The sequence below is a fragment of the Coregonus lavaretus genome (genome assembly GCF_964263955.1).
Source record: "Coregonus lavaretus genome assembly, contig: HAP1_SCAFFOLD_404, whole genome shotgun sequence".
NCBI lineage: Eukaryota > Metazoa > Chordata > Actinopteri > Salmoniformes > Salmonidae > Coregonus > Coregonus lavaretus.
In genome coordinates, this window is record NW_028160743.1 from 393,414 (window position 1) to 409,328 (window position 15,915).

The 15,915-nt window shown below is 41.4% G+C and overlaps 1 protein-coding gene across 1 annotated transcript in view; it reads left to right on the forward strand.

Annotated features, from left to right (window-relative positions):
* Window positions 1-7,450: 7,450 nt before the first annotated feature.
* The window catches only part of LOC311121495 (attractin-like), a gene marked incomplete at its 3' end in the record, with an annotated part of 38,128 nt that continues 29,663 nt past the window's right edge, over window positions 7,451-15,915 (forward strand). Inside the window, exon 1 of the mRNA XM_084195977.1 lies at window positions 7,451-7,939. Within this exon, the coding sequence (XP_084052103.1) occupies window positions 7,671-7,939 (269 nt within the window). The remainder of the gene's footprint in view (window positions 7,940-15,915) is intronic.

Here is a 15,915-nt window from a genome sequence, read left to right on the forward strand (position 1 = left end):
ATACAGGATAATACAGGATGATAATAATAATACAGGATAATACAGGATGATAATAATAATACAGGATAATACAGGATAATAATAATACAGGATGATAATACAGGATGATAATAATAATACAGGATAATACAGGATGATAATAATAATACAGGATAATACAGGATGATAATAATATTACAGGATAATACAGGATGATAATAATACAGGATGATAATAATACAGGATAATACAGGATGATGATAATAATACAGGATAATACAGGATGATAATAATAATACAGGATAATACAGGACGATAATAATAATACAGGATAATACAGGATAATAATAATACAGTATAATACAGGATAATAATAATACAGTATAATACAGGATAATACAGGATGATAATAATAATACAGGATAATACAGGATGATAATAATAATACAGGATAATACAGGATGATAATAATAATACAGTATATACAGGATAATAATAATACAGTATAATACAGGATAATAATAATACAGGATGATAATAATACAGGATAATACAGGATAATAATAATAATACAGGATAATACAGGATGATAATAATAATACAGGATAATACAGGATGATAATAATAATACAGGATAATACAGGATGATAATAATAATACAGGATAATACAGGATGATAATAATACAGTATAATACAGGATAATAATAATACAGGATAATACAGGATGATAATAATAATACAGTATAATACAGGATGATAATAATAATACAGTATAATAATAATACAGTATAATAATAATAATAATACAGGATAATACAGGATAATAATAATACAGTATAATAATAATACAGTATAATACAGTATAATAATAATACAGGATAATTATAATACAGGATAATAATAATAATACAGTATAATCTGTAGTCCGAAATATTTACACGTATGGGGGGGAGCAGTGGATAAACAGAGCTTTAATTTATATCCTTATTCACTTTATTGACTAAATATTTTCTCCTGTTTTTAAATGAATTGATGTACACTGAACAAAAATAAAAACGCAACATTTAAAGTGTTGGTTTCATGAGCTGAAATAAAAGATCCCAGAAATGTTCCATACTCTCTCAAATGTTGTGCACAAATTTGTTCACATCCCTGTTAGTGAGCATTTCTCATTTGCCAAGATAATCCATCCACCTGACATGTGTGGCATATCAATAAGCTGATTAAACAGCATGATCATTACACAGGTGCACCTTGTGCTGGGGACAATAAAAGGCCACTTTAAAATGTGCAGTTTTGTCACACAATGCCACAGTTTTGAGTGGGTGCGCAATTGGCATGCTGGCTGCAGGAATGTCCACCAAAGCTGTTGCCAGAGAATTTCAAATTCATTTTTCTACCATAAACTGCCTCCAAACTCGTTTGAAAGAATTTGGCAGTACGTCCAACCGACCGCAAAACCGCAGACCACGTGTAACCACGCCTGCCCAGGACCTCCACATCCGGCTTCTTCACCTGCTGGATCGTCTGAGACCAGCCACCCGAACAGCTGATGAAACTGGGTTTGCACAACCAAAGAATTTCAGCACAAATTGTACCGGGCAGATGGTGTGGATGGCGTTGTGTGGGCGAGCGGTTTGTAGATTTCAACGTTGTGAACAGAGTGCCCCATGGTGGCGGTGGGGTTATGGTATGGGCAGGCATAAGCTACGGACAACAAACACAATTGCATTTTATCGATGGCAATTTGAATGCTCAGAGATACCGTGATGAGATCCTGAGGCTCATTGTGGTGCCATTCATCTGCCACCATCACCTCATGTTTCAGCATGATAATGCACGGCCCCATGTCACAAGGATCTGGACACACTTCCTGGAAGCTGAAAATATCCCACGGCTTTCAGCAATTAGCATTCAGGGCTCGAACCACCCAGTTTATATATACAGTGGGGGAAAAAAGTATTTAGTCAGCCACCAATTGTGCAAGTTCTCCCACTTAAAAAGATGAGAGAGGCCTGTAATTTTCATCATAGGTACACGTAAACTATGACAGACAAATGGAGAAGAATAAAATCCAGAAAATCACATTGTAGGATTTTTAATGAATTTATTTGCAAATTATGGTGGAAAATAAGTAATCCACTCGTTGCCTGTATTAATGGCACCTGTTTGAACTTGTTATCAGTATAAAAGACACCTGTCCACAACCTCAAACAGTCACACTCCAAACTCCACTATGGCCAAGACCAAAGAGCTGTCAAAGGACACCAGAAACAAAATTGTAGACCTGCACCAGGCTGGGAAGACTGAATCTGCAATAGGTAAGCAGCTTGGTTTGAAGAAATCAACTGTGGGAGCAATTATTAGGAAATGGAAGACATACAAGACCACTGATAATCTCCCTCGATCTGGGGCTCCACACAAGATCTCACCCCGTGGGGTCAAAATGATCACAAGAACGGTGAGCAAAAATCCCAGAACCACACGGGGGGACCTAGTGAATGACCTGCAGAGAGCTGGGACCAAAGTAACAAAGCCTACCATCAGTAACACACTACGCCGCCAGGGACTCAAATCCTGCAGTGCCAGACGTGTCCCCCTGCTTAAGCCAGTACATGTCCAGGCCCGTCTGAAGTTTGCTAGAGTGCATTTGGATGATCGAGAAGAGGATTGGGAGAATGTAATATGGTCAGATGAAACCAAAATATAACTTTTTGGTAAAAACTCAACTCGTCGTGTTTGGAGGACAAAGAATGCTGAGTTGCATCCAAAGAACACCATACCTACTGTGAAGCATGGGGGTGGAAACATCATGCTTTGGGGCTGTTTTTCTGCAAAGGGACCAGGACGACTGATCCGTGTAAAGGAAAGAATGAATGGGGCCATGTATCGTGAGATTTTGAGTGAAAACCTCCTTCCATCAGCAAGGGCATTGAAGATGAAACGTGGCTGGGTCTTTCAGCATGACAATGATCCCAAACACACCGCCCGGGCAACGAAGGAGTGGCTTCGTAAGAAGCATTTCAAGGTCCTGGAGTGGCCTAGCCAGTCTCCAGATCTCAACCCTATAGAAAATCTTTGGCGGGAGTTGAAAGTCCGTGTTGCCCAGCGACAGCCCCAAAACATCACTGCTCTAGAGGAGATCTGCATGGAGGAATGGGCCAAAATACCAGCAACAGTGTGTGAAAACCTTGTGAAGACTTACATAAAACGTTTGACCTGTGTCATTGCCAACAAAGGGTATATAACAAAGTTTTGAGAAACTTTTGTTATTGACCAAATACTTATTTTCCACCATCATTTGCAAATAAATTCATAAAAAATCCTACAATGTGATTTTCTGGAAAATAAGTATTTGGTCAATAACAAAAGTTTCTCATTTTGTCTGTCATAGTTGACGTGTACCTATGATGAAAATTACAGGCCTCTCTCATCTTTTTAAGTGGGAGAACTTGCACAATTGGTGGCTGACTAAATACTTTTTTCCCCCACTGTATGGTCAGACCAAGGTAAGTGTAATTTTTAGTGTGTTCAATTATGGTGTTGTTCAGGGTGAATTTATATTTGTGTTTCTGAGATCTGGGTTTTGTCTGGAAAATCATGATTATTTTTTTATTTTTTTTACTGCCAGGGGCCAATTATGGCAATATTGCTCTAGAATGTTAAGGTTCTGTTGAAGACCTTCTTTGGTTTGTTATAGAAGAACCAAACATCAGCATATAGCAGGTATTTACCTCTGTGTCAAATAGTGTGAGTCCTGGGACTGTAGAATGGTCCACCACTTATATAAATGTTGAAACTGCAGCCTTGTCTCACACCTCGACGTTGAGAAAATAATTAAAATATTATTCTTTGGTTTTTGATTTTTATTGCACACATGTTTTCTGTGTACATACATTTTATTAAGTCATACACCTTACCACCAAGCCCACTATGGAGAATTTTGTAGAATAGCCCTTCGTGCGAAATAGAATGGAATGCTTTTTTAAAGTCAATAAAGCAAGCAAAGATTTTGCCCTCTTTTTTTGGTGGACGTGTTTATTAATTAGTGTGTGTAAGGTGTGTATATATGGTCAGTAGTGCGATGGTTGGGGAGAAAGACAAATTGACATTTACATTTACAAAATGCTACAGAAAACCTTTCCCAAGTTTGCTGTTTATGCAAATTCCCCTGTAATTATTGGGGTCTGATTTGTCTCCACTTCTGTGGATAGGGGAGATGAGCCCCTGGTTCCAGACATCAGGGAAGCAGCCAGAAGTTAGTACCATGTTGAACAATTTAAGCACAGCATTTTGCATCTCAGGTGTGCTGTTTTTCAGCATTTCATTTCTGATGTTATCTAGTCCACAAGCCTTCTTTGGTTTTTATAGATTTTAGCTTTTCATGTAGTTCTTGTTGGGTTATTGGGTAATCTAATGGATTTTGGTTGTTTTTAATGACTGATTCAAGGATGTTAAATTTTTCTTGAATTTCTAATTGGTTATTTTGTAAGTCCTTTTGTGGGATGTTTTTGTATAGACTATCAAAATAGGTTTTCCAGATTCCGTCATCTTGTATGGCTAATTCTTGTGGCTTTATCGTGCTTAAATTGTTCCATATGTCCCAGAATTGATTTTGGTCAATTGCGTTTTCAATTTCATCAAGTGTCTTGTTGGTATAATTCAATTTCTTGCGTTTCAGTGTATGTTTATACTGTTTCAGAGTTTCATAGTATTCATATCGTAGCTCCGGGTTGTTTTGCTGCTTATGTTTTTCATTTGACATTTGTCTTAGGTGTTTTCTAATTGTTTTACATTCGTTATCAAACAATTTTTCAGAAACATTTTGTTGTTTGTTTCTGATGTTGTATTTCTTTGGTTTTCTCAAATGTGCTTTTGATGCTGCTTTTTGGAATATGCAATTGATGTTTTGAGTAGCCGAATTTACACGCTTCTTTTATTGTTTTGGTATTGTGAGTTATTGAAGACCTGTATAGAGTTCATCATTTCATTTGAGTTCAATGTTTCAATGAATTTCTCTGCACTGTTTTGAGCCCATCTGTACGATTGGTTCATGTTGTAGAGTTTATTGGGCTGTTTTTTTTGAATGAGTATTGCTGGTTAATTTCTTCAGAAACACGTTGATCTGACTGTGATCTGACAATGGTGTCTGTGGTCTGACAGTGAATGAACTAATGGAGGAGGGGTCAATGTCAGTGATGGCATAATCCACTACACTTGACCCAAGAGCTGAGCAGTAAGTAAACTGACCTAAAGAGTCCCCTCTGATTCTACCATTAAGCATGTACAGGCCTAAGGCTCGACAGAGATGCACTAACTCCTTCCTGTTTTTGTTCAGTATTTGGTCAGCACTGTTTCTATTATTTATAATTGGGCTACTGTACAAGGAGGGGTGTCCCAATATGTGGTGGTTACCTCCTGCATCAGTGTAGTCAGGCTCAGAACCTGTTCTCGCAATGAAATCTCCACAAAGAAGCACTTTACCCTCTGCCTGAAATTGAATGATTTCTGTATGGAGATTGTCTAAAATCTGATCATCATAATATGATGAATCTGAAGGAGGAGCATAAGCTGCACATATGTATTACATCATTGTCACAATATATTGTACCTTTGTTAGGTTTTAGCCAAATGTGGCTAGTACCTTTTTTCATTTCATTCAGTGCTAAGTCCTGCTTATGCCAAATGATGATTCCACCTGAGTCTCGGCCCCGTTTAACATTTTTACGTTTGATTGATGGTAGTAAACATTCTCTATAGCCTGAGGGACACTGAGTATCTATGTCTCCACGACACCATGTTTCCAGTAGGATTATGATGTCCTGTCCCTTGATGTTTTTAATCAATTCTGGATTTGTTGTTTTATAACCAAAATGTGACGAGTACAGGCCCTGGATATTCCAAGAGCTGATAGTTAATGATCTCATTTATAATAAGTGATATTCACTGGTTTGAGTAAAGTACATTGGAAAAAAAAGTATATATATATATACACATACAGTTGAAGTCGGAAGTTTACATACACCTTAGCCAAATACATTTAAACTCAGTTTTTCACAATTCCTGACATTTAATCCTAGTAAATATTCCCTGTTTTAGGTCAGTTAGGATCACCACTTTATTTTAAGAATGTGAAATGTCAGAATAATAGTAGAGAGAATGATTTATTTCAGCTTTTATTTCTTTCATCACATTCCCAGTGGGTCAGAAGTTTACATACACTCAATTAGTTTTTGTTAGCATTGCCTTTAAATTGTTTAACTTAGGTCTGTGATGCGTGATTTGAAGGAGTCAGGCGCAGGAGGGTAAATCACAGAATACAGAGTTTATTCCGTAATCCAGCGTAACCAGTCCAGTGTGCAAAACAGGCGCACTGGAACAAACAGGCACACGGGGAAAATACCCCGGCAATACAAACTACTGAGCTACTAATCCTCACACAAGGACAAGGGGGCAGAGGGAACACTTAAACACGTACTAATGAGGGGAATATGAACCAGGTGTGTGTAATTGACAAGACAAGACTAATGGAATGATGAGATATGGAGCGGCAGTGGCTAGAAGGCCGGTGACGACGAATGCCGAAGCCTGCCCGAACAAGGACGGGAGGCAGCTTCGGAGGAAGTTGTGACAGGGTCAAACGTTTCGGGTAGCCTTCCACAAGCTTCCCACAATAAGTTGGGTGAATTTTGGATGGAAACATTGCTCAATTGGTATCAAGGGACCTAACGTGTGCCAGGAAAACATTCCCCACACCATTACACCACCAGCCTGTACCGTTGACACCAGGCAGGATGGGGCCATATCCTGACTCTGCCATCAGCATGACGCAACAGGAACCAGTGTTGGTCACAGTGTGCCCACTGGATCCGATTCTTCTTGTTTTTAGCTGATAGGAGTGGAACCCGGTGTGGTCGTCTGCTGCAATAACCCATCCGTGACAAGGACGGACGAGTTGTATGTTCCGAGATGCCGTTCTGCACAACACTGTTGTACTACGCAGTTATTTGTCTGTTTGTGGCCCGCCTGTAAACCCTAGACACTGTTGTGTGTGTGTGTGAAAAGCCCAGGAGGCCAGCCGTTTCTGAGGTACTGGACCTGGCGCACCTGGCACCGACGATAAAACCAGGCTCAAAGTCGCTCAGGTCACTCGTTTTGCCCATTTTAACGTTCAATGGAACAGTAGCTGACCTCTCACCGTGAAAGAGCGCTGTGGCTTGATGGGCTGCAGGGCCTTTATAATAAAGAATATACCTAAATCAGAATCATCTGTAATTGGGGGTATATGTATAAAGTTTAAGTATGAATTAAATCATGTGTTAGATAAAACTGATCATACATTTACTGGAACAAATTCAATTGGAATTTTATTCCCATAATAAACAATCGTTGCGCATTTCCGCGTGTGTCTGTAAACGCCATAGACGGTAAACGCCTCCTCCTGACGTCACTTCCTGATGTCAATATACAGCTATGTTCGGCGGTGGTATTATAGCCACCGGAAAAATGTAATGGAAGAACGAGTTTAAAATCAGGCACAACAAGGAGATAGGAAGGAATCGTTCTAGCAATAACTGTGTCCCTCTCAAATAACCACGGAGCTTGAAAACCAGGCCGGTCGCATTGAAATACGACCAGGAGTGGACTGGTGGTGCGGACCTGTTTCGTGCAGTAGCCATCTTTTTTGAGAATGGACGGGGCGATACGGCGGCCGGCCAGCTGTGTCTGCATCCTGAGCCTGAGCAGCGGGCTGGTGGAGGTTGGTGGCCGGGGCTCGATGCTCCAAACGCTGCTCATTTTCTCCGCGTTCGGGCTGCTCCTTGGGCTGCCCGTTATCACCGATGCGAAGGGATGCGACAAACCGTGCACGAATGGGCAATGCAACACGTCTACGGGCAACTGTGTGTGCAGCCCCGGCTGGGTCGGGGACCAATGCCAACACTGCGGAGGAAGGTTCAGGTGAGAATCTCTGCCTACGACTTCCATTACATTACACTTAAGTCGTTGGAAGAAGTCGTCTTCTGAATGGGGGAGTTTTGTTAAGAACCCCGACGATCGGTCTCAACATTTCAGTGCCAGAATAAATTGTATTTGATTTCCATAATTTTGAATTTGTATTAGCAAGGACTTTGAATTTAATATTTGAATTTTTAATGTACAAATGTAATCATTGAATTAATGAATTAAGTCAAACTGTAACTAGGCCACTCAGGAACATTCACTGTCTTCCTGGTAAGCAACTCCAGTGTAGATTTGGCCTTGTGTTTTAGGTTATTGTCCTGCTGAAAGGTGAATTCATCTACCAGTGTCTGGTGGAAAGCAGACTGAACCAGGTTTTCCTCTAGGATTTTGCCTGTGCTTAGCTCTATTCCTTAAAAAATTTTATCCTGAAAAACTCACAATTTCTTAACGATTACAAGCATACCCACAACATGGTGCAGCCACTACTATGCTTGAAAATATGGAGAGTGATACTAAACTGTTTTATGGCGCAGTGGTCTAAGGCACTGCATCGCAGTGCTAGCTGTGCCACTAGAGATCCTGGTTCGAATCCAGGCTCTGTCGTAGCTGGCCGCGACTGGGAGACCCATGGGGCGGCGCACAATTGGCCCAGTGTCGTCCAGGGTAGGGGAGGGAATGGCCGGCAGGGATGTAGCTCAGTTGTGGGTTCGATGCCTACGGGGGGCCAGTATGAAAAAAAAAATAATGTATGCACTCACTAACTGTAAGTCGCTCTGGATAAGAGCGTCTGCTAAATGACAAAAATGTAAATGTTAAATGTATTGGATTTGCCTCAAACATAACACCTTGTATTCAGGACAAAAAGTTAATTGCTTTGCCACATCTTTTGCAGTGTTACTTTAGTGCCTTGTTGCAAACAGGATGCATGTTTTGGAATATTCCTTCTTTACACTCTGTGATGACTAACCTTGCTGGATCTTGAAGGCTTGTATTAGTGTAGCAGGTTGCGGATCTGTGGAGTTCACTCCTCAGACTGAAGTGTCGCCCCTTGTGTCAGTGTAGCAGATGGGGAACTCACTCCTCAGATTGAAGTGTCGCCGCTTGCACAGTTGAAGAAGCCCTTTTTTAACAGGACGATGGATTGGTATGTAACAGGAGGGCAGTCACATGTTTGAGGCAGAAGTCCTAAGTTCGAGTATCCATATGAGCTGAATCAGAGGGAAGCAGTACTCGCTAAGCAGACAGCGTAACAATGGTGCCACTGGACTCGGAACTACAGTTGTGCTGGTTCAACCACTCGGGTCACTGGGAGTGAGTTTATGGATGTGAATGGAGCAGATGGGATCAGCCTGAACCTGAAATGATGGTTTCTAAACTTGATACACAGACAATGAATGCAATATGTACCATATTGAAACTGAAAATATATAAATATTGAATTTGAATATTTAATTCAATAGAATTTCAAAAATGAATGAAATATTCACTCAATTCAGTTTCCAATCATGAAATACAAGTTACATTTATGAATTCAATGATTACATGTGTCTATTAGAAATGAAAAAAATATGACATTTAAATGTAATATCCTAACACAAATTCAAAATTATGGAATTCAAATTAAATGTATGTTGGCACGGAAATCGCTCCATACATCAACACGTGTCGCTTGCGGTTTTGGAAGCATAAGGATCTTATCTTTTATGTATCAGCGAGGAAATAATTTTCAAAAAACAAAAGGTTAAATTGATACACGTTTATCTAGGGTTAGTGTTCCCACACGGCCTTATCTCCATGTTACAGAAGACAGACGGAAGACCGAGGCAACACCTGTGCTAATGAGCGATCTAGCATGCTCTGAACACCTGTGCTAATGAGCGATCTAGCATGCTCTGAACACCTGTGCTAATGAGCGATCTAGCATGCTCTGAACACCTGTGCTAATGAGCGATCTAGCATGCTCTGAACACCTGTGCTAATGAGCGATCTAGCATGCTCTGAACACCTGTGCTAATGAGCGATCTAGCATGCTCTGAACACCTGTGTGTAACTGGAGAGACGTAGCTACCGTGTAGTTTCATCGGATGGAGGCCCCATAGCTGGATCTGGAACTGCTACGGTGTAGTTTCATGGGATGGAGGCCCCATAGCTGGAACTGCTACGGTGTAGTTTCATGGGATGGAGGCCCCATAGCTGGAACTGCTACGGTGTAGTTTCATGGGATGGAGGCCCCATAGCTGGATCTGGAACTGCTACGGTGTAGTTTCATGGGATGGAGGCCCCATAGCTGGATCTGGAACTGCTACAGTGTAGTTTAGTAGGATGGAGGCCCCATAGCTGGATCTGGAACTGCTACAGTGTAGTTTAGTAGGATGGAGGCCCCATAGCTGGATCTGGAACTGCTACAGTGTAGTTTCTTTTTTTATTTGAAGGATTCTTTCTCGCTGATGAAAGATGAGGGCCATATGTTTCGAAAGCCGTATTGCAAGCGATGATTATTGCCTGAGAACTGTAGGGAGAAGGCTGAATGGCTGAGTACTGTAGGGAGAAGGCTGAATGGCTGAGAACTGTAGGGAGAAGGCTGAATGGCTGAGTACTGTAGGGAGAAGGCTGAATGGCTGAGAACTGTAGGGAGAAGGCTGAATGGCTGAGTACTGTAGGGAGAAGGCTGAATGGCTGAGAACTGTAGGGAGAAGGCTGAATGGCTGAGTACTGTAGGGAGAAGGCTGAATGGCTGAGAACTGTAGGGAGAAGGCTGAATGGCTGAGAACTGTAGGGAGAAGGCTGAATGGCTGAGAACTGTAGGGAGAAGGCTGAATGGCTGAGTACTGTAGGGAGAAGGCTGAATGGCTGAGTACTGTAGGGAGAAGGCTGAATGGCTGAGTACTGTAGGGAGAAGGCTGAATGGCTGAGTACTGTAGGGAGAAGGCTGAATGGCTGAGTACTGTAGGGAGAAGGCTGAATGGCTGAGAACTGTAGGGAGAAGGCTGAATGGCTGAGTACTGTAGGGAGAAGGCTGAATGGCTGAGTACTGTAGGGAGAAGGCTGAATGGCTGAGTACTGTAGGGAGAAGGCTGAATGGCTGAGTACTGTAGGGAGAAGGCTGAATGGCTGAGTACTGTAGGGAGAAGGCTGAATGGCTGAGTACTGTAGGGAGAAGGCTGAGTACTGTAGGGAGAAGGCTGAATGGCTGAGTACTGTAGGGAGAAGGCTGAATGGCTGAGTACTGTAGGGAGAAGGCTGAATGGCTGAGTACTGTAGGGAGAAGGCTAAATGGCTGAGAACTGTAGGGAGAAGGCTGAATGGCTGAGTACTGTAGGGAGAAGGCTGAATGGCTGAGTACTGTAGGGAGAAGGCTGAATGGCTGAGTACTGTAGGGAGAAGGCTGAATGGCTGAGAACTGTAGGGAGAAGGCTGAATGGCTGAGAACTGTAGGGAGAAGGCTGAATGGCTGAGTACTGTAGGGAGAAGGCTGAATGGCTGAGTACTGTAGGGAGAAGGCTGAATGGTGATGAGAGGTGTTGGGTTTGCGCCAGACATAGCGTTTTCCTTGATGGCCAAAAAGCTCAATTTTAGTCTCATCTGACCAGAGTTCCTTCTTCCATATGTTTGGGGAGTCTCCCACATGCCTTTTGGCGAACACTGAACGTGTTTGCTTATTTTTTTCTTTAAGCAATGGCTATTTTATGGCCACTCTTCCGTAAAGCCCAGCTCTGTGGAGTGTACGGCTTAAAGTGGTCCTATGGACAGATACTCCAATCTCTGCTGTGGAGCTTTGCAGCTCCTTCAGGGTTATCGGTGGTCTCTTTGTTGCCTCTGATTTAATGCCCTCCTTGCCTGATCTGTGAGTTTTGGTGGGCGGCTCTCTCTTGGCAGGTTTGTTGTGGTGCCATATTCTTTCCATTTTTTTATAATGGATTAAATGGTGCTCTGTGGGATATTCAAAGTTTTCTGATATTTTTTAATAACCCAACCCTGATCTGTACTTCTCCACAACTTTGTCCCTTACCTGTTTGGAGAGCTCCTTGGTCTTCATGGTGCCGCTTGCTTGGTGGTGCCCCTTGCTTAGTGGTGTTGCAGACTCTGGGGCCTTTCAGAACAGGTGTAATATACTGAGATCATGTGACAGATCATGTGATACTTAGATTGCAGACAGGTGGACTTTATTTAACTAATTATGTGACTTCTGAAGGTAATTGGTTGCACCAGATCTTATGTAGGGGCTTCATAGCAAAGGGTGTGAATACATATGCACGCACCACTTTTCCGTTATATATTTTTTAGAATTTCTTGAAAAAAGTTATATTTTTCATTTCACTTCACCAATTTGGACTATTTTGTGTATGTCCATTTACATAAAATCCAAATAAAAATCCATTTAAATTACAGGTTGTAATACAACAAAATAGGGGATGAATACTTTTGCAAGGCACTACAGCACTATGTCAATACAACACTACGTCAACACAACACTGTCAACAACACAACATCACTACATCAATACAACACTACGTCAATACAACACTACGTCAATACAACACTACGTCAACACAACACTGTCAACAACACAACATCACTACATCAATACAACACTACGTCAATACAACACTACGTCAATACAACACTACATCACTACAACACTGTCATTACATCAATACAACACTACATCAATACAACACTACAACACTTCATCAATACAACACTACATCAACACAACACTATGTCAATACAACACGTCACTACAACACTACATCACTAAAACACCACAATCAATCAAATGTATTTATTAAGCCCTTTTTACATCAGCAGATGTCACAAAGTGCTATACAGAAACCCAGCCTAAAACCCCTAACAGCAGCAATACAGATGTACAACACTACATCAGTACAACAAAACGTCACTACGTCAACACAACACTTCGTCAACACAACGTCAACAACAATACAACACTACGTCAACACAACACTTCGTCAACACAACGTCAACAACAATACAACACTACGTCAATACAACACTACGTGGTTTTGTTTTTGACATAGTGATGTTGTGTTGACGTAGTGTTTTGTTGACGTAGTGTTGTATTGACGTAGTGGTGTTGTATTTACTTGTGTTATATTGACTTAATGATGTTGTGTTGACGTAGTGTTGTGGTGTTGTATTGACGTAGTGTTGTATTGACATAGTGATGTTCTGTTGTTGACGTAGTGTTGTATTGACGTAGTGTTGTATTGACATAGTGTTTAATTGACGTAGTGTTATATTGACGTACTGTTTTATTGTCGTAGTGATGTTGTGTTGACGTAGTATTGTGTTGATGTAGTGTTGTAATGTTGTATTAATGTTGTGTTGACGTGTTGTTGTATTGACTTATTGATGTAGTGTTGTATTGACGTGGTGATGTAGTGTTGTGGTGACGTTGTGTTGATGTAGCCTAAAATAAATGCTCAGGATATCTAAACATGCAGATGTGATGTTTCCTCTGAGGGAGGCTCTGTGGGAAGAGAGGGAAGGATATAACTGGCCTCATGTTCTGAGCCTTCAGAGGAAACCGTGTGTGTGTTTATGGCTGGATCCCAAATGGCACCCTTTTCTCTACGTAGTCAACTACTTTTACATTTACATTTAAGTAATTTAGCAGACGCTCTTATCCAGATCCGACTTACAAATTGGTGCATTCAACTTAGGATAGCCAGTGGGACAACCACATCTCGATCACAATAAGTTCATTTCTTTAAACAAGTCAGTGCTAGCAGGTGAAATAAGTCAGGTGTTAGTTTAGACAAAAGACAGTGGTAGTAAAGGGGGGGTAGAAGTGACCAGAGCCCTTTTAGAGCCCAATGGGCCCTGGTCAAAAGTAGTGCACTGTATACGGAATAGGGTGCCATTCTCTGGTCTAAAGTAGTGCACTTTATAAGGAATAGGGTGCCATTCTCTGGTCTAAAGTAGTGCACTATATAGGGAACAGGGTGCCATTCTCTGGTCTAAAGTAGTGCACTATATAGGGAATAGGGTGCCATTCTCTGGTCTAAAGTAGTGCACTGTATACGGAATAGGGTGCCATTCTCTGGTCTAAAGTAGTGCACTGTATAGGGAACAGGGTGCCATTCTCTGGTCTAAAGTAGTGCACTATATAGGGAATAGGGTGCCATTCTCTGGTCTAAAGTAGTGCACTATATAGGGAATAGGGTGCCATTCTCTGGTCTAAAGTAGTGCACTACAGTATATAGGGAACAGGGTGCCATTCTCTGGTCTAAAGTAGTGCACTATGTAGGGAACAGGGTGCCATTCTCTGGTCTAAAGTAGTGCACTGTATAAGGAATAGGGTGCCATTCTCTGGTCTAAAGTAGTGCACTATATAGGGAACAGGGTGCCATTCTCTGGTCTAAAGTAGTGCACTGTATACGGAATAGGGTGCCATTCTCTGGTCTAAAGTAGTGCACTGTATACGGAATAGGGTGCCATTCTCTGGTCTAAAGTAGTGCACTATATAGGGAACAGGGTGCCATTCTCTGGTCTAAAGTAGTGCACTATATAGGGAATAGGGTGCCATTCTCTGGTCTAAAGTAGTGCACTATATAGGGAATAGGGTGCCATTCTCTGGTCTAAAGTAGTGCACTATATAGGGAATAGGGTGCCATTCTCTGGTCTAAAGTAGTGCACTACAGTATATAGGGAACAGGGTGCCATTCTCTGGTCTAAAGTAGTGCACTGTATAGGGAATAGGGTGCCATTTGGGACGCTCCGTCTGTGTCTCCTAGTAAGTAGTACAGTGCCTTCAGAAAGTATGTACTTTTTCCACATTTTGTTGTGTTAAAAAGTGGGATTTAAATTGGATTTAATTGTAATTTTTTGTAAGCGATTTACACAAAATACTCTTTCAAAGTGGAAGAAAAGTTATATATATTTTTTTATTAACCTCTGCGGTATAAGACATAGACAAGGTAAATAATGTACTTACATTCAGTAATCTTAATCTGATTTGTCATCCTAAGGATCTCAGAGATCAAATGTAGCATAGTTTTGTTTGATAAAATCCATTTTTATATTCAAATGTAGGAACTGGGTTCTACAGTTTGAACCCCTGCTGTCTCTGGCTCCACACCCACCCGGCCCGGCCATCTAGATGTGTGAAAGTTAGTGTATAAGCTAATGATCCATCATGTATGACATTCCTGGGAGTGTGTAAACCTACATTTTGTATTACCATATCATTTTTGTATGTTCTCTATAGTTATGTACTTAAATGTATCAATTGACCAACTGATATAGGGAACAGGGTGCCATTCTCTGGTCTAAAGTAGTGCACTGTATACGGAATAGGGTGCCATTCTCTGGTCTAAAGTAGTGCACTGTATACGGAATAGGGTGCCATTCTCTGGTCTAAAGTAGTGCACTGTATACGGAATAGGGTGCCATTCTCTGGTCTAAAGTAGTGCACTGTATACGGAATAGGGTGCCATTCTCTGGTCTAAAGTAGTGCACTATATAGGGAACAGGGTGCCATTCTCTGGTCTAAAGTAGTGCACTATATAGGGAATAGGGTGCCATTCTCTGGTCTAAAGTAGTGCACTATATAGGGAATAGGGTGCCATTCTCTGGTCTAAAGTAGTGCACTACAGTATATAGGGAACAGGGTGCCATTCTCTGGTCTAAAGTAGTGCACTATGTAGGGAACAGGGTGCCCTTCTCTGGTCTAAAGTAGTGCACTGTATAAGGAATAGGGTGCCATTCTCTGGTCTAAAGTAGTGCACTATATAGGGAACTCGGGACATTTGGGCAGACGTGGTCCTCTGTAGCTCAGCTGGTAGAGCACGGCGCTTGTAACGCCAAGGTAGTCGGTTCGATCCCCGGGACCACCCCATACACACAAAAACAATTTATGCACGCATGACTGTAAGTCGCTTTGGATAAAAGCGTCTGCTAAATGGCATATTATTATATTATTATTGATACAAAATAGTCCAGTATCAATC